Source organism: Brienomyrus brachyistius, chromosome 1 (genome assembly GCF_023856365.1).
Source record: "Brienomyrus brachyistius isolate T26 chromosome 1, BBRACH_0.4, whole genome shotgun sequence".
In the NCBI taxonomy this organism is placed as follows: domain Eukaryota; kingdom Metazoa; phylum Chordata; class Actinopteri; order Osteoglossiformes; family Mormyridae; genus Brienomyrus; species Brienomyrus brachyistius.
Genome location: NC_064533.1, coordinates 19902313 through 19928985, shown reverse-complemented (window position 1 = coordinate 19928985; position 26673 = coordinate 19902313). Strand labels below are relative to the sequence as shown.

General features: G+C 42.4%; 1 protein-coding gene and 1 long non-coding RNA gene across 4 annotated transcripts in view; both read right to left on the bottom strand.

Annotated features, from left to right (window-relative positions):
• Nucleotides 1-273: 273 nt before the first annotated feature.
• The window catches only part of gpr158a (G protein-coupled receptor 158a), a 55293-nt gene continuing 28893 nt past the window's right edge, over nt 274-26673 (bottom strand). Inside the window, exons 6-12 of one of the 3 annotated variants that reach the window (XR_007381084.1) lie at nt 19184-19293; nt 14391-14629; nt 12571-12709; nt 7377-7482; nt 6984-7130; nt 2673-6340; nt 274-2633 (exon numbers count right to left, since the gene is read on the bottom strand). Coding sequence is in view for 1 of the 3 variants with exons in the window: in XM_048969771.1 (XP_048825728.1) it covers nt 4526-6340; nt 6984-7130; nt 7377-7482; nt 12571-12709; nt 14391-14629; nt 19184-19293 (2556 nt within the window). In the remaining 2 variants the exon portion in view is untranslated. Of the gene's footprint in view, nt 6341-6983; nt 7131-7376; nt 7483-12570; nt 12710-14390; nt 14630-19183; nt 19294-26673 lie in introns of all 3 variants that reach the window. The other 2 variants (XR_007381083.1, XM_048969771.1) reach the window with 2 other exon arrangements.
• On the bottom strand, nt 8468-8984 carry LOC125704317 (uncharacterized). Its single transcript, XR_007381086.1, has 3 exons — nt 8714-8984; nt 8550-8590; nt 8468-8508 (listed from the first exon to the last, which is right to left on the bottom strand). It is a non-coding gene; the product is annotated as an uncharacterized LOC125704317 (long non-coding RNA).

Here is a 26673-nt window from a genome sequence, read left to right as displayed (position 1 = left end):
TCACACATATACACTTACGGGCAATTTGGCAGCTCCAATTAACCTCAGCATACTTTCAGAAAGTGGGAGTAAACCAGAGTACCTGGAGGAAAGCCCAAAAAAGAGAGGGAGAGCATGCAAACGCCACACACACGGAGCCATGGCAGAGAACACAAGTCCCAGAGGTGTGAGGCCGCAGTGCTAACCACCCCCAATGGCTTTCGGCCAAGGCTAAATAAAAATTTACTGCCATACTTGTAAAGTAAAAAAAAAAAACTAATTCAGTTGCACAAGTCAGTTTAGTAGAAATATTTATTGCAGAGGAGGAGATTTTATTTACATGCTATCACAATATATCACAATATAAACCTACCAAATATTTTGGAGTGGATGCTATATGCTTATCGCACAGCATCTTGTTTTAACGAGCAGGTAATATGTCGGTTAAGGTACCATTTCACTCACTATACAATTCATAACAGTCCAAAGACTAGAGTTTTGTTTTCTTGAGGGCAGAGAATTATCTGTCTGACTATCATTTTCATGCAGAAGCTACAGAAAAGAAACAAATACCACCGTAAGCAAATCCCCAAAAACAGAATTTAATTAGCATTAAGTTAAAGCGGTTAGCCTGACGCTAAAGTGCCGTATTGTCGATTAACAGGAAAAGGTAACAGCTCCAGAACATTCCCTACACACGTTTATATAGAGTATAAAAGTTGTTAACACAAGAGGAATGTGTTGAGATGCCTAATTTTCCGAAAGGCAGCGGGACAACGGGAGACAATATCAAGGTCTATCTTCCTGCTTTTATGCCTCGAGAATGATTTGCTTTTATTTGACTACACTCTCGCCTACTTACGCATAATGCAAGGAATAGCTCAGCTCTGATTCGTCCAAAAGTGTCGGTTTGATAATTAATTTGATAAGTCGGTGCTCTCTCAGAAGATGGCGCTCCAGGCTGCCTCCTAGGTCGTCTAATGAATTAACTAGCACTGCTCTCTACCGACATAAAAAGATGGAAAGGCTGGAAAACTGCAATATGGGACTGTTCTGTGACTATAATACTGCAAGGGGCTTAAACCTTTGGGTCTGATGCATCTGATAACCCCCTAGTTGGACAGCTAAGAGTTCTGCAGTCATCCATTCCAGTTTTGACACTATTTACCACACTGTCTGACTAATAACTTTATTCAGGTCAACATACCTTACTGTCCCTTCGATTTTAAAATAGTCACTTGAGAAAAAGGGCCTTAAATGCCACCTTGTGTCTTCAGAAAAATATGTAAAGATCGCGGGAACCCTCTGACAGCCTTGGGACTTCAACCAGTTATCATGATTTTGGCAGAGAATCACATTTTACAGGAATTTGCTCAGCTGAGTAATTTTGATGGAAGACGACATTCATATTCACTTAGACACCACTGTTATGCTTCTAAGTAGACACTGTCTATTTTAAGTACATTTGTAAGCTTATCTGGCAGTAAAGGGTTATACAGGGTTAAACTGCTAAAATAAAAGAAGGTTAAAGTTGACACCCAAGCAGTTGTACTTATTGATTTCTTTGGTACAAGTAAATAAAGTAAACAAACCCCCGAAATAATAAAAAGAACATATTGCATGAAACATTTGCTCAGCATTAAACTATCAACAAATGAAAAAGCAAGGTATTATGTACTAGAATATATTTATATATATTAACAACACATTCCAGCAAATTCCATAAACCAAAAAGAACGGTATCAAATTACTGAACATGAGACAGCAGAGAGTGCTACAGAGTTATTAGGTCTGATGAGTCCTTATTGCATGGCCTCTACATCCTCTGCATGGTTGTTAGAAAGTCAACTAATGACTAATTAAGGCATGAAACTATCATACGTTAAAAAAAAAAGAAAACCGTCACAATGCAAGTTAGAGGATGCTGCACATTCTCAGATATAGTTTCACACAGCTAAACAAGACTATTATATATTATATTTCTGTTGAAAAAAAAATACAGACTTTTTTTCCTAGTATTTTTCAATATAAAAATAAACACATAAATAAAAATCTACACACCCTTTCTACTTTATGAACCATTTAACAAAGAGTATTTTATTTATTCTAAAACATAGCAACTACATTGAAACATTTCATTATTTAATTTACTTCATATTTAATTACACTGAAGTTCATTTGGAAGCCTCCAGGAATTAGTGGGCTTTTCAAGCTATATTGATTTGTTTGATATTGTTAGCTGACTCAATGATTGATTTGAGATGGTTTAGGTGACATAGTGCTAAAAGATTTATTTATATTTATATGGGATTTGTTGGATTAAATAATGTAAAAATGCAATGCATAAAAGCTGAAAACATACACGAAATTGTTCTGTAAAAAAAAGTAATAATAATATACAATATGTTATAACAGTGGCGACGATTGTGAGAATTATAACCCAGGTGCTAATAAAAATAAAGTGAGTGTATAAAAATCTCGAGGGATGATAAACATGACCTTTAAAAAACAAACTGAACCAGACTGTCGACCTGTTTAAATAAATAATGTCACCACCCAGGACAGCAGGACACATCTGACGCCAACCAGACACAAAGAAGGGAGCTTCGTATCTACTGAATTCTCATCGTATTTACTGAATTCCCATTTTACACCTGAATTCTCATCGTATTTACTGAATTCCCATTTTGCACCTGAATTCTCATCGTATTTACTGAATTCCCATTTTACATCTGAATTCTCACCGTATTTACTGAATTCCCATTTTGCACCTGAATTCTCATCGTATTTACTGAATTCCCATTTTATATCTGAATTCTCACCATATTTACTGAATTCCCATTTTATATCTGAATTCTCACCGTATTTACTGAATTCCCATTTTACATCTGAATTCTCATCGTATTTACTGAATTCCCATTTTACATCTGAATTTTCATCGTATTTACTGAATTCTCATTTTACATCTGAATTCTCATCGTATTTACTGAATTCTCATTTTACATCTGAATTCTCATCGTATTTACTGAATTCTCATTTTACATCTGAATTCTCATCGTATTTACTGAATTCTCATTTTACATCTGAATTCTCATCGTATTTACTGAATTCCCATTTTATATCTGAATCACCGTATTTACTGAATTCTCATTTTACATCTGAATTCTCACCGTATTTACTGAATTCCCATTTTATATCTGAATCACCGTATTTACTGAATTCCCATTTTACATTTGAATTCTCACCGTATTTACTGAATTCTCATTTTACATCTGAATTCTCACCGTATTTACTGAATTCTCATTTTACATCTGAATTCTCACCGTATTTACTGAATTCCCATTTTACATCTGAATTTTCATCGTATTTACTGAATTCTCATTTTACATCTGAATTTTCATCGTATTTACTGAATTCTCATTTTACATCTGAATTCTCATCGTATTTACTGAATTCCCATTTTATATATGAATTCTCACCGTATTTACTGAATTCCCATTTTACATCTGAATTCTCACCGCATTTACTGAATTCCCATTTTACATTTGAATTCTCACCGTATTTACTGAATTCCCATTTTACATCTGAATTTTCATCGTATTTACTGAATTCTCATTTTACATTTGAATTCTCACCGTATTTACTGAATTCCCATTTTACATCTGAATTTTCATCGTATTTACTGAATTCTCATTTTACATATGAATTTTCATCGTATTTACTGAATTCCCATCAACATGTTTGGTCATTCTTGCAGTTAACAACAGATCAGTTCAACAGATCATGTCATTCTGTTAATCTTCCAGCATAAGACATATAACTTTAGATACATATTATTTTAGACTAACATGTTATGCTTTCAAGTGCTAAAACTCCATTCTCCAGGCACATAATCTTGTTAATTCTTTGCTAGTTAGACAATAAAATGCTCTGTCTTATGTCAGTTCACAAAATAAGAATGTATATATCAAACTACATCTTTGGCATTCATCTTCAGTTGGTACTAAGCTCCAGTCTTTGCTAAACTGCCAAAATCACATTCAGCGGTACAATGTATATGCAGCATGTTAGCATGAGGACATTATTTACATACTTTCAGGTCCAGTTTGCTCCAGCAGGCTACAGTTTTACCATTTAATGAACTTGATGGTGGTGCAATGCATTTGAGGAGTGGCTCTATGATGATCTGAGAGGCTGAGGTGGATTATGAGAGCAGTTCGTAAGGTGTTCTTCACTGGAGGATAAAGTGACTCAGAGTTGCATAATTGTAAGATCCACACTAATCTAAGAATTCAAGCAAATACTCAGTATGAATCTGGAATGCTTAATATAAGACACTATTTTCCTTTGTTTTTTTTTCTCAAAAAAGGACAAAATAAAACACTGGAAGGAAAAGGCAACTTGGGCAAAATTCCTTCCAAAGGAATTCCTTCCCAAGGAATGCCCAAGTTGTGATAATGTTAGTAAAGGTTTGAGGGTTTCATATCAATGAAAAAACAATTATCTAATGGGACATTCATTTTGAGATGTCCAGCCACATCAAGTGTCATGCGCTTTTCCCTGATGTTGGCTCATCAAAGTCCCAGGGGCAAACGTCCGCCAATCTGGCCTTTCCAGAAGCACCTCCTTTGAAGTTTGGAGAGCTTTGTTTTGCAGCAGATGGATTTCTGTTCTGTTCTTTATTATCTGATTCATCTTGAAAATCCCATGGACAAATATCAGCTTGTTTATTTTGGGCAACGCCCAGTTTATTAATTGAGCTTTTTGGCATGTCTCTAGGCAATGTCTCTTTAGGGCTCTCCACATCCCAGGAACAGACCTCTTCTATTTTCGATTGGCTGGGCCATTTCTCTCTGCTCTCCCTCATTTTCTGTCTCCCTTTTTCATTATTCTTCTCCTTTGGCTTCTCTTTCTCCATCTCTGCCATCTTTGACAAAGATGTACCTCTCTTTTTTGAGACAGAGTCCTTTACTTTTGAAAACTGTGCTAGACTGGAACCCCTCTCAGAATTTGGAGATGTTGGACAATCGTGGTCCCAGGGGCAAATGTCCACCCGTGTTGTGGGCTTAGATTTTGGGTGATCCTGGCGAAGACTCTCTCCTGCAGCTTCTACCAACGTGTCACCCTTGCCCCTGTCTTTCTCTGATGATTTCACCCCTGTGACTTGCTTTACTGGCAATTCTTCAAAATCCCAAGGGCAAATGTCAGCTTTATTGCTCTCCCCAGCAGAATGTGCTGGAACAGAATGACCAGTGGTGGGAGGTTTGGTCCCATCCCCCAGGCCCCAGTTTTCGCCCTCTGGGTCCTGGAAACACAATTCTCCCTCAGCTGCTATCTGGCCAGAATGTCTGCTGTTTGACAAAGGTTCATCCATGACTCTTAACTTCTGCTTTGTCTTACCTCTAGTGCCACTTCCATGAACTGAAGTAGTCTCCTCTGGAGCAATGGAGACATGTTTCTGCATTTTGCTTTCAGATGGCATGGTGAGGTCCTCCACTTCCCAAGGACATACTTCAGAGAGGTCGTATAGATCTTTGTTCTTCCAAATTTCACTGGACATGGACGACTGGCCTCCACTAACCTGGGGTTTGATTATACCGGTCTTGCTGGTCAGCTGCTTGTTCTCCGCATACTGACTTGGAGTCATGGCGATGGAATCTTCAGGCAGTTTCTCTTCCATGTCTGGGTGGGTCTTGGCCTCTCTGCTCTTCTGATGGTTCTTCTTATTGTTTTCCTCCACATTCTGGGCTTTCCCCGCCAACCCCAAAGTTTTTTCCCTAGCGCTAGCGATAACGCTGAGGGATTTCTGTAGCATAGAGGTGCGGGGGTGCAGTGGCTTCTTATCGGCAGTCAGATTGTGAGCACTGGCAGACTTGCACACCAGAGGAACAGACTCTGTGGATTCGGCCTCGATCTTCTCTGCAGATTTTTTCTTAACCAGCTTCTTGCCCATCAAAGACTCCAGCAGGGAGTTCTCATTGGAGACCTCCATCTTATCAGTGGCTGAACTGTTGGAGTCCTCACTTTGGTCCCTTACATGATCGTAGCTACTATGGGACTTCTTGAGGGAGAAGACTATGTTCTTCAAGGAATCCTCCTTGGGCTTGCTGGAGTGGGAGGGCTCAAATGGGTTCTTTCTCAGGGTGCAAATGCTGTTCCTGTTACTCCCATGATCCCCCAGTTCCTTGTCCTCCCTGCTGCACTGCCGGCTCACCGATTCTGGGATCTCTGTGATGCGCCTCATGAGGGAACGCCCCAGACCCTTCTTGGAGCTCCTCTTCTTCTGCAGATGGGGGTTGTTGGCCAGCATCTTCTTCCTCTTGTAGACCTCGAGCTGGGCGTACAGCTTTTTCAGTTCCTCCTGTGTGACCATACATATAGTGACAAAAAAAAGACACAACAGCGTTGGAAACCCTCGATCAACGTTTCACAATGAGGTAGACAGCGTACCCTAGAGGTCACAATGTATATAGCACATGCAACATGCAGTACAAGTTTAAAAGATGTAACTCTTTCCAATTCTTCTAAATACATAAACCAACAAATAAACCAAACAAGAATACGACACAATAGCTTTGGGGAAGTAAGGAAACGTTGCATTCCATTGTTAGTTCTGGAATTGTCTCTATTTGATGTTTGGAAACTTTGTTTAAGGGTTATTTGTTTGAGGTTGTTTTAATGAAAATCGTAATATGGATACTGTGACTGTCATATTTATCATTTTAATAAATGATAAGCTAAAAATAATAAATAATAATAAATTTCAACAGCTAAAGTTTTTGTCCAGGTAGCGATATCTTCAGCTCTAACAAACCACAAAGCCTCCCCTTGCATTTTTATGTTTTACAGCAAGCAAACGAATGCAACTGAGCTGCCTCATTTTGTTCGGCATCTGCGATGGAAACAACTGCCTATTGCTCAATATTGTTTTTGTGTTCAAACAAGGTAAAAATTGGTATGTAATTGAACACACAGAGGAGGTGGGGGGAGGGGGAGGTACACACCCGGATGTCCTCAGGGTCCAGGCTGTGCTCACTCCAGGCAGAAGTGATGCTGCTGTTCAGGTAGGACCCGGACCGACCCATGTCCAGCTCATCCTCATACGCCTCCGTGGCGATGTCGTCCCGCGTGGGCGCGCCCGCGAACAGGAACTGTGCCAACAGATGGGGGCACATATAAGCAAGCGGCACCGACAAGCTTCGTTCAGTTAGAAACAGGAGAACAGCAGCCAATTGGAATCATTTCTCGGAGACTGTGGGAGAGGTCTAATGAGAACTCTCATTAAACTTTCTAGGCAATGGATTCATCGAGATGTGCCCAGCTCTGACAGGAGCTTCACTGGGGGGGGGGGGGGCTGAGAGACGTGTGGGCATGGAGGGAAGTGAGCGGTGGAATACCTTTGGAATGAGCAGCAAACCGATAGTCACTGTCACCGTCAGGTGTGTGTGGGCAAACCACAGCATCAGCGTCCAATCAGGGTGGAGTCCAGAGGCGGCTGTGAATCTGTAGGGAAACACGAAGGCCCATGTACGTTTCATTAGTTTCTTTTAGTTACTTATGATTCTCCATTACTCCTGTGTCCATATAGGCTGGTCATCTATCCATCCATCCATTTTCCAAACCGCTTATCCTACTGGGTCGCGGGGGGTCCGGAGTCTATCCTGGAAGCAATGGGCACGAGGCAGGGAACAACCCAGGATGGGGGGCCAGCCCATCGCAGGGCACACTCACACACCATGCACTCTCACATGCACACCTATGGGCAATTTAGTGACTCCAATTAGCCTCAGCATGTTTTTGGACTGTGGGGGGAAACCGGAGTACCCGGAGGAAACCCCACGACGACATGGGGAGAACATGCAAACTCCACACACATGTGACCCAGGCAGAGATTCGAACCAGGGTCCCAGAGGTGTGAGGCAACAGTGCTAACCACTGCACCACCATGCCACCCCCTATAGGCTGGTCAATTAACCAGAATTTCCATGACATTATCAATAATATTCATTATCCGTGCATATATTTACATTTTAATGCATATTATTTACATTTTATGTATGTATATTTTACATGGTTAGACACTTTTTATATACTTATCTACTGTAGTGTTTCTCAAACCAGTCCTTGGGGAGCTCCAGACGGTCCATGTTTTCGCTCTCTCCCAGTTCCCTGGGAGTTGGGAAGGCGCAAAAAACGTGGACTGTCTGGGGGTCACCGAGGACTGGTTTGAGAATCACTGATCTACTGTGCTTGTGTTATGCTTTTGCTGCTAGTGGTGTATAATGCATGGAGTGTCACAAGGAAATGACCTTTATCTACCTGATCAGTCACATCAATACGAAACATGACCAGCATATATCAGCATTACATTTAGCAGATGCTTTCATCTGAAGCGATGAACAAGTGAGGCAAATAATTTTTATTGCTAATTCCTTCTATATTTTCTTTTTTATCTGTGGTGTATATGTATTATGTTATTTGCTTATACCTTTAACTGTGGTGGATATGTATTATGTTATTTGCTTATACCTTAATCTGTGGTGGATGTGTATTATGTTATTTGCTTATACCTTTATCTGTGGTGGATGTGTATTATGTTATTTGCTTATACCTTTATCTGTGGTGGATATGTATTATATTATTTGCTTATACCTTTATCTGTGGTGGATGTGTATTATGTTATTTGCTTATACCTTAATCTGTGGTGGATATGTATTATGTTATTTGCTTATACCTTTATCTGTGGTGGATGTGTATTATGTTATTTGCTTATACCTTTATCTGTGGTGGATGTGTATTATGTTATTTGCTTATACCTTTATCTGTGGTGGATGTGTATTATGTTATTTGCTTATACCTTTATCTGTGGTGGATGTGTATTATGTTATTTGCTTATACCTTTATCTGTGGTGGATGTGTATTATGTTATTTGTTTATCTACTGTGCTCAAGGGCATAGCCGAGTTCTATAGTGTGAGCACAACTTCATAATTTAAATCCAAAGGTCTACAGTAGTTTTTTGGGAGAACAAATGAAGCCAAATTAAATATTTGGGAGAACATCTTCCTCTCCAATACCCCCCCACCCCCACCCGTTCCTATGGGCCTGACTGTATTATCATTTTCCGTTTTTGTTTTCTCTTTTTGTAGCATCTGAAGGAGAAAACAAAGTAAGAATTTCATTGTGTAGACACTGCACATATGACAATAAATTACTTGAAGCTTGAAAAGAACCAAGCCTTGAAAAGTAAACTTGGCATGGTGAAATACACATCCCCGAAAATTAAGAATCTCTCTAAAAATCTCAACTGTTTAGATTACATTGCATCACAACCCAGCCAATATTTTGTGTCATTTCAGAAAATAATACTGGTATCTCAGCTTTTGAAGCAGAACGAAGAGACAGATACCAGGAAACCTGCAGCATCTGAGATGAAGTGTAACGGGATACAGCGAATTTATTTTAGGCCTGGCCAGATTTACAAACCGCTAGTCATTTTTTGAGCATACTTTACGATCTCCTTTCCAGACGTTTCTTTGCACTGTTTAGCTAGAAACTTTCTTTTTTTCTGAAGGAAATGCTCTTCACCTGAGCTATATTTACCGCAAACACTGGCCTACATTGTTCACTTGCTGCGTCGTTTACATTTCTTTTAAGATAGAAGCTTGGGATTAGTACATATTGTCGAAGTCTAAGATCCACGGCAAGAAGGCTGGTGGTCAGAGCAGGGAATTGCAGCAGAAACAGTTTGGTGTCGGAACAAGGAGAAGAACTCAGGAAGAGGCGATGGGTGTTGGATTATGGGAACGGCTGCCGCAGGGATGGGTATGGGTTTCAAAATCGACCTCCAGCTCCAGGGGTGCTGTACATTAGCTGACCCTGTGCTATGACCCCCAAGCTATGGAGAGCAAGATGGGGTCAGCAAAGACAACCATGCCAATGTACCTGTGCAAATAAAGCATGTTGGTTTTGTTTTATATTTTATCTTTTTTGAGATGTGTGTTGTTGTGTATGGCACTGCAGGTTAGGACTCTGTTGTCTGCTGAAATGTCATGGTTGGCAGAGTGATTTTACTGTTGGGCCCTTGAGTAAGGCCATTAATCCCCATATTGCCCCGGGGTCTGTCTGACCCTGCTTCCTAAGTGGCATGTCACTTTAGACAAACGTGTCTGGTAAATAAATGTAAATGAGATTTATGTTCGGCAAGGTGGCTGGAGATATCATGTGGACCTAAATGTAACTGAAAAGGAACAGACTGCTACCTCTCTGGGTAGCAACGCTATTTACCTCTTACTGTTACTTGTCCATCCGTTCGCTCTTCAGTGAAAAATGATCAATGCGAAAGCCAAATACCAGAGTCACATGACTGATGGGACAGCGAATCAGAGAAGGGGCTGACCAAGGTGTGGACCTGCTGTAGGAGGCTTTCTCCCCACATGCACCTGCCAGTGACAGCTGCTAGTGGTGTTTGATGCCTTAGTTGTCACAAGGAAATGACCTTAGTTGGTATTTCGTTATGAGAAATCTGTGTATGATCAGTCCTATTAATACAAAACATGACCCTTATATATCTACATTTGCATTTATTTTCTTTAGCAGTGCTTTTGTCCAGAGTGATGTACAATCCAGTCACATGACAGGTAGGGATTTTCACCACTGTACTAACAAGGAAATTTTGATATCTACAGTTTTCCTGTCGTTTTTAATGGGCTGGCTTAGTTGTTTCTAGTTTCTCAGCGTAATACTTTGATCAGAGAGACAACATCCAAACAGTTTATGCAACTTGACAGCAGAAGCTCAGTCCTTCTGTAGATTTTGACAGTTCAACCTCGACTACAGAACTGCCAGCCACACTTCCTGCTCAAAGGACGTTCACATCCCCCGTACGATTGACAACCGTGACCTGGAAAGATCCGCATGAAGCACAACAATCCTGGCCAGTTAGAGTAAACACTGCAGTGATATTAAGAATGCACCAAATCTTAAGCTACTTTGCAAGCTACCTTATAACACGCTTAAAATTATTATAGTTTCTAACGTATGCTTCCAAATTCATGAAATATGGTCTGGAAAAGGGCAAAAAGACAACACAAAAACACATTTAGCTGCGTTCCCGTTGCGACAGGCTTCAATACTGCGGAGAGCGAAGACGGACCCTTTTAATGAAGTTACCTTCCAAAGACATTTATTACAGGTGAGGCACATTTTGTTCTCAGAGGGGGTGACACATTCTGTGTGATTAATAAAAGACAGCAGGAGGGGAGCTGGATAAATGACCTGGATTAAAAATGCACAGGAGTTAAACAGCAGGTGCGTTACGATATGGCGCTGATGCTACTGATGGTGTGTCTACCTGCGTCTCGGGACGTCGGGCCCCGTACATCAGGTGACTCCTCACCTCAAACCCCTTAGTGGGAAAATACGGGGCGTAAAAACCATTGCAGAGGCTGGGCACCGCGTGATCAGCGGAAAGACTGGTATTCCCATAATCAAATAAGGACAATTATAGCTATGGCCAATGTCGGTTTGAGTACCTCCCCCCCCCAAAAAAAATGTTTAAAAAACTAAATAAACAGCGGACAAGTAGAGTCAGAGAATTGAAGGGAGCCAGCAAGCAGAACATGCAGCTTCAGCATCTCCTGAATAAGGAATGTCTATTTAATATTTAATGCAGTGACTGTTTGTGGCCAACAGGGGGCCCCCACACAAACGCATGGCTGTAGTGGCGGTACACAGTGTCGCTGGACATATCCGACAGTCAATGGAAAAGCCAACAGTAACAGGTCTTCTTTTGTTATTTGGAAGCTCTGTGTCTGCTGGATTTGGGGGAGTCGAAAGAAAAAGTGCAATGACAATTGAAATACTTGAAAATTCTGGGACAAATGGTATGTGCTAACGTGGGCCAGTGAAGCAGTCCAGCACCCCCAGGTAAGCTGTGAAAGCTGACAAAGTGAAAGCAGCCGGTGAAGTTTTCTGCCGGGGTGGGGGGCAGGGCGCATGGGGTTTGACGAACGCTTTGCTAACAAATCCTCCATATGATAGCATTGACTATTTGATTTTTTTTTTATTATATATAGCTACATTTTCTACAGGGATATGCAGAGAGAGAAGGGCAAGATCAGCAAATTTTACCAAGGGGAACCGTAGTGGGGGGAGAGTGAGGAAGGGGTCCTAAAAAAACTGAAACATAATTGGATTGCTCTGGTTTGGGGGCCCTGTGTCATGCCCTGCTCGTCCGATCCCCATGTGTGCCACGCCCCCCTCGCTACCCCGTGTGGAATCCCAATGTCACCAGCTGTTTCCAGTCACGTTGGTTAGTCCTGTACATTTAAGTTCCCGTTAAAGTATGTTTCCCCAGTCCGGTCATTGATGTTATGTGGTTGTCTCCCTTTCCTGTGATTAAACCTCGTATTCCCCCTAATCTTGCCTCTGCTTCCCTGCTCTGCGCTCCCCAATACAGTACGTAACAATATGCTTTCACCACTGTTAAGCATAACATTTAGATCTCTACCACTTTTGTTCTATAGTCTTTTCCTAGCTCATGTTCTGGTCCTCCTTGCTTGATGAATAAGAATGTCATGTGACCACCCACCTGACCACGTGGAAGACTGCGGAGATGACGAGCTCATTGTGCACAGCGACGGCCATGTAGCGCGGCTCGTGGAAAGCGGAGGGTACTGTCCGCACGGCGTAGCAGAGGTACACGCCCCACAGGAGGAAGAGCAGCTCGGCTGGGGGGAGGGGGCAGAGGGGGAGGGTGAGGGGCATTTTAAAAGGCAACTTGGACATCAAAGTCATTCTTTATTTCTTTGCTTAGTAATGTATTACAAAACATCATGTAAAGTGCCTTGGTGGGACACTGTTGTGAATGACGCTATAAATAAATACAAAAATAAATTGAATTGAACTGAATTAAATCTGCAAGTGATAGAGCTGCAAAAAAAATAATACAGAATGTACTGAGATGGCAGAAAATGATGTTCAGATAAAATAATATAAAAGAAGTCTTGATCGCAGGGGGTAATACTGTGCAAAGTGCAGCATGTCATTATTTTGGTTGTTTTTATTCCACTGCCAAAGGAATTTTGCCAGCAAGCATTTTGTTCTCACAAAGAGCCACAGGCAGATAGTGAGAAGTTTATTGAAGTCATCTGCTGTACTCTGTCAGCTTAAATCCATCAGATCAGGAGATGAGGCAGCTGTGGTGACCGAAGCAACTCACGTGACGTCTTAAGGGCTAGATGTCGGTTTAACCGGCTGTTTCACCGGCATCGCCGCACTAAGCAGGAAGCAGAGACGGCCGCTCTCTAGGACCCACCAGGCTGGGACCCTTACTCATTTAAAGCCTTCTCATTTGGTGAGATGGTAACTGCACTGAACGATCAGCCATTTTCAACCAAAGGGGACCCCTCCGGTCCAAAATAATTACTGAGGGGGATCCCGCCGCTCCGGTTGAGCCAAGAATGTAATTCATTACTAGGCAGGACGGGGATCATTACTCGAGATAAAATTCTCGGCGTCTCTCTTTTTGTCCACTGCTCTGTGGCCAAGGAATCAATAAACTAACATCTAAATCAGAACAGAACCAGCAGGGAACTACGTATTTGCAGGATTTATGTTGCACTGTGGAGGTTTTTTCTCATAACGCATAGCAAACTGTACCTCAGAATTAATCTCTCAGGTCAGGGCCTGCATCAGCCCCCGGAAATGAGGGTATTTGTTGAATTAGGCCATGGTGGATTATCCGCCATCGGACACGCATGTTACACCAGGCCACTCTGGCTCGTGGCAAAGAAAACACAGCTCAGGATTTCGTTCCTTTTTTTTCCCGCGGCCTTTTCTCTTCCCCGTTTGCTTGTCAGAATTAATTGCTGTAGCTGTTCCTGAGCATCCCCCCCCCTCACTTGTTTGGGAGTGCACCTCCCTCTGTTCCCGCTTTGCGCCTCAGCTTTTGTCTCGCCGGTGACCTAAGCTGTCCTTTTTGCTGGGCTGTCGCTGACAGCACATTCCACATCTCTGTTCTTCCCCCTCTCTCTTTCTCCCTCCTCCTTTCTCTTGCTCCTCCCCCACTCTTTCTCTCTCAGGCATAAACACATCTTCTATGATTGTTCCTGTCATGGTTACTCCAGCACAGGTCCCTTCCTTTTATAGATCAATTCTCACTATATCCATACAGAACCTGCACAGAATGGTTCCCAGGTGAGTGGGCGGGGTTATCGTGCTTGATTACTGTTAGGTTCCCTCCCATACTAATTGCCATTGGCAAATCATGAGGTCCCTTGACATAAGTAACAAGTAAGAACCGCTGTGGTCTGTCCCCCAGAGAAACAAGCCAGATGTTTACTGAGCAAAGATTAGGGCACCCCTTGTTGGCAGAGGGTTTACACAGAAGAATCGCTTTTCGTGACGTACCAATGGCCATCATGTAGTCCCACCGGTCTAGCAGGCACATGCTGAACTGCAGGCCCTCAGCTGTAAGGCCCACATCAATAAGCGGTACATGCCGTTCCAGATTCTGGCAGACGGCTAAGGTCCAGGCCACCAGGAACCAGCAGGCGACGAGAAGGATGACGGCGAGCAGGTGGAGAACCCTCCAACTGGTCATGTAGGGGATCCGCTGTGCCGTGCGTGACAGGAACACCTTCAGAACCCTGAAACAGTCCAAAAGAACATGATCAGAACTCAGAGCTATAACCGACAGACCAGTAGGAGGCACTAATCCCGCAATACCATCATGCCGTACTAATCACATACTACTTCATACGTTTAGGGTTTTATGTTAGTTCCAGTGACAGTAACTCTGCATGATTGCCCATTTCACTAAAACAACTGGGCATCAAAAACTCTCTCCCCATCTATCACCTTCATCAGGAGCAGTTTTCCTTCCATCAGTAACTACGCTAGGTACTAGAACTGCTCTTCTAATGGGGTACCATGAGTTAAACAGGCTGTCCTCATAAGGGGTTACACAGGCAGAACCTTCTAACAAACCGCTGTGTCCTGCGAACACAAACCGCTGACTCTGAACGTTTTCAGCAGTGGACTCTACTTGGCTAATTGTTGTGCATCAAGCACTGAAAAAAAAACCTCATCCACTTCATTTCTGGGCTCCCTTAACCAGAAATACTTCCCCCAACTTCATCTGTTTATCTCAGTGTGCTGACTACAGCAGCTCAGGCAATTCCCAGTGCTGTAACATCCCAGTCAAAGATAAAGCCCAGTAGCGACTGTACACCAGCTTCAGAAAAAGAGATGTTTTCACAATAAAAATTAGGGAAAACAGGCACAAAACATGGTCTACATAATGGACTTTCTCAAACATTTTTTCACGCGGGAATGCCTATATCTCCACAGATCCAATCCAGTCGGTGGCGTTACAGCACTACCACATCACCAGCGGAGCCATTTTTGGAGTAATACAAAACACCAGTAATTCATCACCTTGGAATAAACCAAACGAACGTGAAGAGGGAGAAGACAAACCATTGTGAAACTACAATAAGCTACATTTTATGTGCAGTTCTGTAGCATATTTGAATTATACACAGTTCAGTGATTTAATTTATACAGTTCTGTAATTTGAAAAGCGATTGAAACAATAGTTTCAGTTGAAACAAATAATGACAACCTGGTTATAGTAATCTATTTTACCCAGACAGACGTGATCACTAAAAGCGGTTTCTGCTTCAGTTCAGCACACATCATTCAAACGCTTTCCTTAATGTCAAAATCTTGGTCTCGCCGGTTATCTTCCAACAAAAGGTTAATTTCATCTCTCCTAATCTGACATGCACTACAGTCAGAAACACTTTCAGGTTGCTGTGCCACCATCCGCTCTTCTGTCCCTCTTCTGCATTTGCTCCTTTATGCCTTTTCCAAGCAGGAAAGGAGAAGAAATGTAAATCATTTCTTTTCTTCTTGAATGGTCGTGTGATCGGTTGTGACAGTCCTTGATACAGCAATACTCTCCAACCACTGTGAACAAGGCACGGTTACTCGAAAAATGGCGACCGTAACAAACAAAAGCCACAATGCCTTGCGCAGTGACGTCATCGCCATGGGATCGATTAGGGTGTGAAAGAAATCAGAAATGGTGCTGTGCGAATTGGACTACAGTTAGCCTTTAGCCTGAGTAGGCTAAGGTTACCCTTTAGACTGTTCATCTACCTCTTCTTAATCAAGGACTGCATTAACTGTCCTTGAGCTCAACACCTGACCTGTAACATATTTTTAGTCCACCATCTTCGAATAAAGGGGCAAACATCTCATTATCTCTCCCAGCATGTCTGTGCCAGAGGCCTGACCTGTCACCGTTATATCGTCTTGTATGCTTCCCTTTTCAGTGAGAAGGTTCCCTTTCCCGCCCTGATTCCTGCCTTCCGCTTGTCTTTTGTATTAGAAAAAAAGCAGGAATATGTCCTGAACTCTTCAGCTCACTTCAGCTTTATCCGAAGATTTCCCATCCCGCTTAACGAGGCCGCAGACCTCTCACTCTGCCTTTTATGGACCAGAGGCAGGACGGAGTGTTTCCACTGTGCACGAACCTATTATGTTAACAGACAATTAAAACCGTATGAAATGACTGTGGTTTGAAGAGAGACATTTATCTAGGAAGGTTCAGCAGAGCTGAAAATCCTCTCAGCGAATGACAGCAAAACGTGTGTCAAGTGGAGTTAAAAAAAAAAAGAATAATTCAGGGGAATCCTGCCATTTATGAAAAATAAAAAATAAAGCCAGGTGCCCATTTAACCCATTCAAGCCTGCCCATTTTAGTCTAATGCTGAATGTTTATTGCTGTTGTTTTTCTGCCAATACTCTATGATTGGTAAAGTGAAATTTGAAAATGATATTTTTAGCCTTAAACAACAGACCAGTGCTGTAGCACATCATTGACTTTAGATGCGCGACGCGTTCCAGTTACAGAATGGGTGCCTTCTCTTTCAACTGTTTTGACGGAGCTCGACATCAAACATCCATACACAGACTTTTGTGAATAAATATTATGAAAATATCAAGGACTTCTCTTCCTGATAAATAGAACGCTGCGTTTTGTTGTTATTTCTAGTAGAACAGCAACTAATTTTTGAATGGTTTTCTGTCCCTTTATTTATAGGCTTATAATTTATAATTTATATATTTTTTTTCCCCAGAAGGGTAGTACGTGGATCATTACAGAAGAGAATGTGCACTTTGCTTTCCGTCTAATGTGAATGATATTGATGTACCATGGATTTTTAGAGGTGCGTTTTGATGGATAATGCTTAAAATATATGCCTCATTGCGCACATGATTGCTCTGGAATACTTTAGCAGATAATGTTGTAACTTAGACGGCCAGGTTGAGTAAGTTCCCTCCATTCCAGCGATACACAATTCACGTATATGCGGCATACCTATCCAAAGTAACAAGCCTGAGATTAATGGGCGTGAAAATCAAGGCATTTTGTATTCGTCAGGTTCTAAGGGTTAAATTGACAAGGCCCAACATTTCAGGGAGGAACAGGAGTCTAAGAGCAGCACTAACTCCACATTTCATAGGTAGCAGGTGAGAGGTGATACTGCATGAGCATGGTCCTCAAAGCGCCCATTGGCCTGAGGGGGATTTAGGAAACAGTTTTGCTCCAGGGCATAACGTGTCTCTTCCATGGGGAGAACTTCTGCCCTCACCATCCTAATGAGGTGCCCAAACTCTTTCCTGACTCCCAAAAGCGTTGGCTGAACCACCAGCAAAGTGTGACTTGGGCTGTCTTACCTATCCTGTTACCCTCCATACAAACCTTTAACCCCACCCTCAATGCCACATCTTTTAACCTTCTGATTGGTCTGCTTGCTGTCGTCTTTGGAAAATTCATTCAAATGTCTGTCCATCTGGGAGAAAGTCTGAAGAAGTTTAAGGGCATACTCACACTTGGCCCGGTTGCCTTGTATTGTGCCTGAACATGACTGCCCCCCTTCCCACTCCCCCACTGGTCTGCGCCGTGTTGCACTTAACGATCCTGGCTGAAGCACGCTTTCCTCATCACCATGCAACTTTTTTGTGTCAAAGAAAACATGGGAAGGAATATGCCGTGGCTCAGCAGAATGAAATTCATGATTAATGTCCTTATTTTGTGGCGTTTCTGGAGTCGTTTTGGGCACGATGACACATAGATTTATCATGTATGAAACGCAGTGATTTTTAGTTATTTGTGCTGCACGTATAAGAAGTCCCACATTTTACTAAATATGCCAGAGAAATGTCCCGAATGATGACTCAGTACAGGATTCCCAGTGTAGGAACACCATCCATCAAAAAAAGGAATCCAAATGACTGCCGAGCATCGGGTATGCTTGCTGGGCCGTGAACTGGAATTCCCCTTCCGTTCTGTGTGTGAGACTGTCAGGCTGGAGCAATTCCTCCTGTCTGCCACTGTTTAAGCTTCAGAATTTCATGGAGTGATCATGTCTTGATAAAACACCACATTTCCTCTTAGAAGTTTGATGGGAAAAGGAACCATAGGGGGAAACAAGTTGGTGCACAAATAAATCAATACAAACAATCACAAAACAACATCGTCTGTCCCACACAAATAATACAGCCAGGGTGATTTTATATACCGTGTTATGCAGTCAGAAGTTCCTTGCAGAGTCATAATCAGACTGCTACTGTGGTGTAATTTTAAAATTATATTTGTATATTTCAGCATGTGATTGATATTTTACGATTTACTACAGAGAATGGTCGAGTGATAATTGCATTAAGATGGTTGAACAAAAGTAGCAGTGAGAGCCTTTAAATCTTTCCCCTGCTACACTGCCCAGTTAGCTCATTGGCTGGCTGAAAGTTGTGCTCTTAGCTCCATTATGGGCACTGACAAGGCAGAGTAACGTGAGCTTACTTTAGCATTCCTGTATCTGGCATTCCTGCATCCAGAGTGTGTCCTGTTCTTATTGGCTCATGCAAATCATGTGAGAAACATGGACGAATTAAGGGTCAGGACACATTGCATAACTGATCTGTTCCTTTACTTCCTAGCACCATTTGTTTCTTCTGGACGAATGAATATGTAACCAGCCTCAAAATTATTATATAAAGCCGGGACATGTGCCATGCATTTTCTTGAAAGAGGAAACTCTCAAGCATACTGCAGACTTGGTATGAAAAGTGGCCCTAAGTTATATGATTTGCCACAAAGTATCGATGATGGTGTGTCAGTAATGTTTTACCTGTAAAGTTTGAGCGTCACCGTCCCATAGACAATAGCAAAGCCCAAAAGGCGAACCCATCTGAGGAGGATACAACGGAACGTGCTGGGCTGAAAGTATAGAATGAGAACCTGAAAAAGAAGAGAAATCAAATCAGGGATTTCAGATTGCGATGCTGGTTAAGTGCTTCTCTTTCATCTTTGACTGCATTAACAAAAGTAAAGTGCTGTTTGAGCCTGGCTAAGAAACAGCCTCCCTCCTTTGCTCGGATAGAAAACACTAGAAAATAGAGGCTGGAATAAAAGCCTGCACTCCGTATGTCATATAAGAAATGTTCAGTTACGAACGAAGAGCGCATTTCAGAAGAGCAGGAGAGGCTTTGGAAATCAACTTTTCAGGAACTATTCCTGAAACCATGACGATTCAAAGGTCAGGTCAGGCCGACACCGTCTTCCTTGCACAGCACTGATGTACTCCAACGAAATGAAGATAAGTTAGTGAAGATAAGGAAGTGGGACAACAAATAAGATGATCGGAAAGCCCAGAAGTTCTGAAAATGGTGCACTACGCGGTAGAAGACCCCCGGCCTACAGGGATTAGTAACATACAGAAAGCCAAACACACCCAAAGACTTTAGCCAAAGTTACCATTTGTAATGTTCCTATTCATCACCGGCGGTTATGTGTCAAACTGACTATATTTGTGTTTGAGGAAACGTTGATAACAGAACTTTCTACTGTCAGCTGCAATTATTTTTCTTTCTGTTTCATTCAACTTCATATTCAGGTGGTTATGATTGCTTGGCAAACCCCTGTCTACCCATAAAACCTAATGTGAGAAAATTATGGCTCACTATTATAAGAACACAAGGAGGATGATATCATTGTCATATCAGTGTCCTAACAATTAGTTCACAATTCTTATCCTATAAGCAAGATTTGTCTACCCAGTGTGTAGACTTCAGCATAATTGTTAACGGTGGCATAAACAATAGGTAAATACTTTCTGTCGCCTAATGATTTAATTCATCCAATTTCCAGAATTCCTCATCCATCTCAGGATCAGCTACCCTGAACCATGCCTGCTTGGGTGAAGGCTTCTGGTTTCAGAGACCAATGAATGCAGAAGAGCAGGAAACCACGGTGGACCTTTAACTCCCTCTCCGAGCGTGTCGAAGTGGATTGGGAATTTCCGCTCTCACGGATGCCGGGGCTGCCATGCTTCAGCTGTTTCCGGCGAAATATCCAACATCCGAATCAAAATTCGAGTCAAATGCCATCCCAGCCAGTGCCGCTGCCTCCAAAATAAACCCCCTATCCAGGTCACGCAAAGAACTCGCCGCTCTTCCCAAATCTTAGTGCATTTTCTGTAGACCTAAAAAATAAATACAATCAAAAGCGTGGCATACTGTAATTGGACAGCATCCAAACAGCTGGATACCTGCCTCCAGCAAACCATTAAAAAATCTGTCTCTGATTTCCCAGTCACTCAGTATTTGGAGAAATATTCATCGGTTACAATCAAATAAAACATCACAGGCACTTATTCAGATCTCAGGGACACTGGGTTAATTACGAGACATGAGTCAGTGCAGATTTTATCTGCCTAAAGGCTATCATTGCAACCAAAGAGACCCAATGGTTACTTCAACAAATTCACGGCCCAAGCCACAGGACACTGGCCAGACTACAGCACATTTAAACGAGAGGTCCTTCCAGATACTACAAAATATGTCACAATTTCTCCTTTTAGGCTAAGAATATATACATCTGGCAGTGAGAGCAGTTTATATCATAAATGTTAGCTTATTGGGGTTAGGCAGAGCCAGCAAGACAAACAGATTCAAGGAGACCGGCACACTGAGGACGAGTGAAGAGTAAATGCAAGAACTGGGCAAATTATGGCAAGTTGTGGGGAATGTAGAACCAGTCAGTAAAAATTATAATGATCCCCCTGAGATGGCCACACACCATCCCCTCACCAACAATAAGTAAATGTATGTTTGTAGATTCCAGAGTTGGATAAGTTTGCCCAACTTTTGGTCATCAGACACACAACCGCAAGGATCTTTTCCCAAATTAATGAGCTACTGTTGTATTATAGTGTCTGGGGTCAGTTGGAAAGATGTGAGGGGAAGCAGACAGCAGAAAGGGGGACCAATTAACAGTGTAAACACTAAAATCTTCAAGAATAACTCTGGCTCCTTCCTCAAAACAGGTCAGCAATAACAAGAAATGCCAAGAGTACCATGCTCTAAAGGTCTGCACACGTCACAGAGTCACATAAGCTGATAAATGAAGTGATCAATACCATGGGGATGCTGCTCCTCGTACTGGGTTACAGTCACATACAGAAGAGTTTCCTACCTACATTTTCATTCCTATTAACTAACACCAGTGTAGTGACTGTAATGGTGATGATCCTTAGTGGAAACCAAACCCTGATCTGGTAACCCTAAAGTATCCAATTGCTTTAATGAGGCTGAAATTGGCAGCGTATTTCATCTTCTGTTGCAAATTTGTATACAGACTTTCACAGGGGCTGTGAAATTAGCCATAATCTCAAGTGACAAACTCAAAAAAGAGGAAAATTAAAACTGGAGCAACAGTAATCAATTTTCCCAATAATAATAATAATAACAATAATAATAATAATAATACAATTATTCCTTTCTTCTTTTTCACAATTAAGCCACATGACAGACCTGTGGAAATGCCTAAGCAATAATAAGATAACCGAACTCATGGCTGAAGTCATCAGCTCAGATAGCAGGAGTATTAAAACGAAAGCAAACTACACAAACCACGCCCACTGTAACAAACAAAAACTGAAACCTGTCCAAAAATAAAGGAAAGCATCTGAAGCCAAATAATTATCTGGGCATTGCAGATACACTCTCATTTCCCAGCAGGATTGGATGCTAATCCGATTAGCAGAGGCATTAATAAGTTCCCAAAGCAGCAGCGAGGCGAGCGAGCAAGCAAACATTTTCTCCTCGCAGGTCTGAGGCAGCCTGGGAACCCCGGGGGAATACGAGCTGCTAGCGTGTTGCTATCACGTCTCAGACATGGCCTGTTTTCCTGTTCCTGTGTTGAAGACATTCTGCCAGGGTATGTGGGGTAAAAAACCTGGAGACTCCAGGAATGATCTCCCACACATGACGATCAGAGGTGGCGATAGTAACAGTCACTCCGTTGATTAGGAGTTCAGTTTTACATAACTGGAGAAGTCTGCCCAATCAGAAGAGTGGCTTATGATTTTTTTTATCAGTAAAAAGCAAGTTTGCCTTGCCATGGAGCTCTGACGCACACTGGGATCCTCGAGGGGCTGGTAAGAGGCAGATCAGTGGAACAGAAGACTCATGAGATGTATATATGCTTTCACCAAAACAGAGGGGTCCTCAGAGGGTAACCGGACTTGCGCACATGATGCTGACAGCCCTGTTTTACTTTGTCCAGGGATGAAAGCGATACTGGAACATTCTGTCCTACCTTTCCTTTCTTGTTCCAATTAAATTCTATTGTTCCATAACTTCCAGTCAATAAACTCTTCGCCAGTGTTGCTAACTCTTACGCATCTGGTGTGACGCTCACACTTTCAGACTCCCACGCTCACATAACAACGGCAAATCTATATCTTACGGCAAATCTCTATTATTCCATTATGAACCTAGCATTAGTTACATCAAACGTGATGTGGCAGTTTGCAAACCCTACAGACTACTTACAAGTAATAAAACTGTTACATTGCATGTGCATGTGTGTGCAGACTTGTCTCAAACTGAAAATCTCATGCCAGCCGCCTGACCAAAGTTGCCAGTCCTGCTTCACACACTGTTGCTGATTAGCGGATCGTTGGGAATGGACGCCCCAATCCTATTTTTGAGCCACAGAATCTGTCTTGACAAACATACCCATTGAGTTAGCCCTCTGTGCCATGGGATGTTCTGGAAGCATACTTCTGATGCTTCACATGGACAGCATACAGCCTCGTTTTTCCAGGAAAAGACAGCTAAGCTGCCAAGATATGAGTCATCATATCAGAACCAAAACTGAAGTAAGAGCCTCAGGCTAATTCTCAGCTCAGTCCAGCAGCAACTATAAGTGACTGACTTATTTAAATCAAAGGACTGGTACTGGGAAAATGTAGGTCTTGGTTCCAAGTTCAAGATTCAGAGGACATTGAGGATGTAATTAGACTTTAAATATCTCTACATACCACCAATCACTGCTGATCACTTTGTTTTCAAACATTCACAGCTAAACTGTATTTTCCAGGAGCTGTGAACAACACAGCAGATCTAAGTCTGCCAGTAACAGTCATAAGTATATTTCTAAAGCTATTCTGAATTGTATTCAGGGTCTTTCTAAATACTACTTTGTTATTCTCCCCCTAAACAGAGGGGTAGTGTTGCCTCCCCCCCAGATGCTGAAACACGAGAGCTTCCGTTTTGGGCTCTCAGTCCTGCTTTGTGAGGATAATCTCTGCCCCTCCTCCACTGCGGAGGGGCTTTCTGCACTCGTGTAATGCCGGACTGGGTTACATTCATCGGTTTGGATCGGCACGGTGAGAAAGACGCCAGGGTACTGGTGAGAGAGGGCACGGTACACAGCAAGCCACGTGAGGGGATGCAGGCGCTAGTCCGCAAGCTTTGAAAGAGGGAAAAACACTACATTAATAATCGATGCTAAGTACTGGGAGTGCAGAGGGCAGAGAGAGGTCAGTAATATCGTACAGGCTTTTACTGATGATCGTGCATCCATTCCTGAAATCCACCTTGGTCCTCACTTCAATCCATATCCACAATGGGCACATGGAGTATTGCGACAAGCCATCAGACTTGCAGGAGTGAGTTGACAAAACCATTTCATGCTAAAATGGAATGTTAATTTTGAAGACAAGGCGGCCAGCCATGACCGTTGGTCGGTCGAAGGCTCATCATATTTCCGAGCAGCCCTTGTGTGTCTGCTTCTCCCTGTTGTGCTTCTTCACCACTTGGAACATCCTGCTGTTGTCGAGCTCTTTGAAGTGCTATAAGCACAAGTGATCCAATGGGCCATGGCTTTTCACACAGCTGCCAGAGCAAAGCCAGTCCCTGCAAGTGGGATGCCATAAATGCACTTATAGCCTCCTGCCGCACCCTAAGCAGCATCGTCTGGGGCGCTGGGGGGTTGACTTTGAGGGAGGCCTGGGCAGAGGCATGATGACGCATCACCAGAAAGAACTTTTTGGATCACCTTTGGATCACTGGAATGGGTTTCTCCTCTTATGTAACAAATATTTCAGCCCCCTCTCCTGTCTCCTTTCCATCTTCTACATTCCACCAGCAATAATCCCATTACGTAATTTTTTGTCCATTTTTAATACATTTTTGCCTGAACCACATTTGGTGAATCACAGTCTAACAATAATAAAACAGACTATCAATGCTACAAGGCACTGCAAAGGCAGAGCGCTGTGATGTCATTTCCTGTCCTCCGTCACTCCTTCATTCTCTCTATGCTACAATGATCTTACGTTAACTCCTGTACAAAAAATTAGGACCTTCTTCTCTGAAAGAATCTGACAGATCCTGACAGCTGGTCTTTACAGATTATCCCCCATCCAAGGTCAAAATTTACTCAGCATTTGTCCATGTTTAAGATCTGGAAATTTTCTGCCATTAATGTCTAGGAGACCAGACTCACTCTTTCTTGGATTCCAAGTGAATTTTCTCCTGTACAAAACTTTCTTACCTCCATCTTTATTGAACCATGAAACTTTCTGTCTGTCAGCAAGGCCTCACACAAGGGCATAGGTTTGGTTTCAACACTGGTATGGACCAAATCAGCTCCAAAGCCCCTCCGAACACATAGTGCTCCCACAATATCAGTAGGTATATGTTCCTACCATCCGTAACCAAAATCTTTGCCCTTGGTCTCACATTTCCTATTTCGATACCTATTTATTTTCCATTATTTGACTCTGTAGTTTTCATACAGCCAGTTGTGTACGTAACAACTGCATTTACATAATTCTACGATGAAACTTTACTTGATGCAGTTTGACCCAATGCTAAATCGGTGATAGCACCAATAGTACATTTCAATACAAAAGCCTAACAATAAAAGTTACTCAGACACAAAAAAGAGCTGGATCTCCAGCCAACAGTCAGCCATCAAGAAAAGGGTCTTTATTTCGATGTCTGACATTTTCCTCAAGTATATCTATCTGTACCCCCTTTTGTACTACTGGTCTGACACTATGCATAGAGAAGGCTCTAGAAATTCAAGGAAAAGCTTGAATCTTTTTTCAGCTGCTAAATAAGCCAGAACAAAGACTAGAAGCAGTCCGGCACACAATAGATTAATCACAGCTAAAAGAGTGCAGGAAATGAAAAGTGTTCATGTATTGACTTGAGGGTACAATAAACTGGGGACAGTGGGTAGTGCCAAAATATATCGAATGATTTAGCATGAATGATAAAGTGCACTGATTGAATTTCGATTTATTGCATCACAAGGGCTTCCATGGGTCTGGCCAACGGTGGCACAGCTTAAAAGAAAACATGCAGGAGAGGAAAGACAGAAGCAATCTGACCTGTGAGTGACGGCAGCTAATGAAACCAGAAGCTTCCATCTCCACTGCACCACTGGTGCCCGACACAGCAGGAGAAGGAACGTGGCTGCGAATGTTTCCAGTGGAGTGAATGTTCATTGAATGGCGCTCACCAACCATCCTGTCGTGGCTCCTGATCATGCATCCTTTAGGAATAACAATTGTACTTTTCCAGATATTTTTATTTACTTGCTAAAGAAGTAACCACCTCGTAATCAAAACTGAGCCATGTCGGCTAGCATGCGGTGTCTCCATCCATCAGAAGGACTGACTGGGTGGGGGGCAGGGGTGATGTCATGTATTCGGAGCCTGAGTATGACAGCCCTAGACGGGAGGCACTGTGGCTCATTGTATATTTTTTAATCTGAAGTCAGCATCTTTTTGACTTTGTTTTGGCTGTATTCTCAAATTGTGAGTTTTCATAACTTCCCAGCTAAAGTGCAGCGTGACGTTGATAGAGCTGAGGTCTGCACTGCGGCCCAAACACAGTGCTTGTCAAGGAACCCAGCCGAACATTTCCACAGCCAAGCTCCTTACAGTTCCTAATTTCAGCATCGCCGATGATAGCTCAGGATCTCAGTCCAGCAAAGGGGAAGCCAAACTGCGGCACAGGGAAATTACCAAAGCTTCAATGAGAGTCTGAATTGTTTCTGTTGTGAAGATTTTTTGTCAGTAGGAATCTCTAGACTAGGGGTTCACAACCCTTTGATGACTGTGACCCAGTTGACAAGGGTGGCGTGGGGAGGGGGCTGCTGGTGGTAAAACTTGTTGACCAATTAGACCTTCAGTGGTCTTAAAAATAGGCGTGGCTTAAAAACATATAACTTGTTTATTTTTGAAAAAGAACCAACCCCTCCCTCAACCCCCCAGGGGGAACCCTGCTTTTGAAAACAAAATGTCTCAAGCTCAGTAAT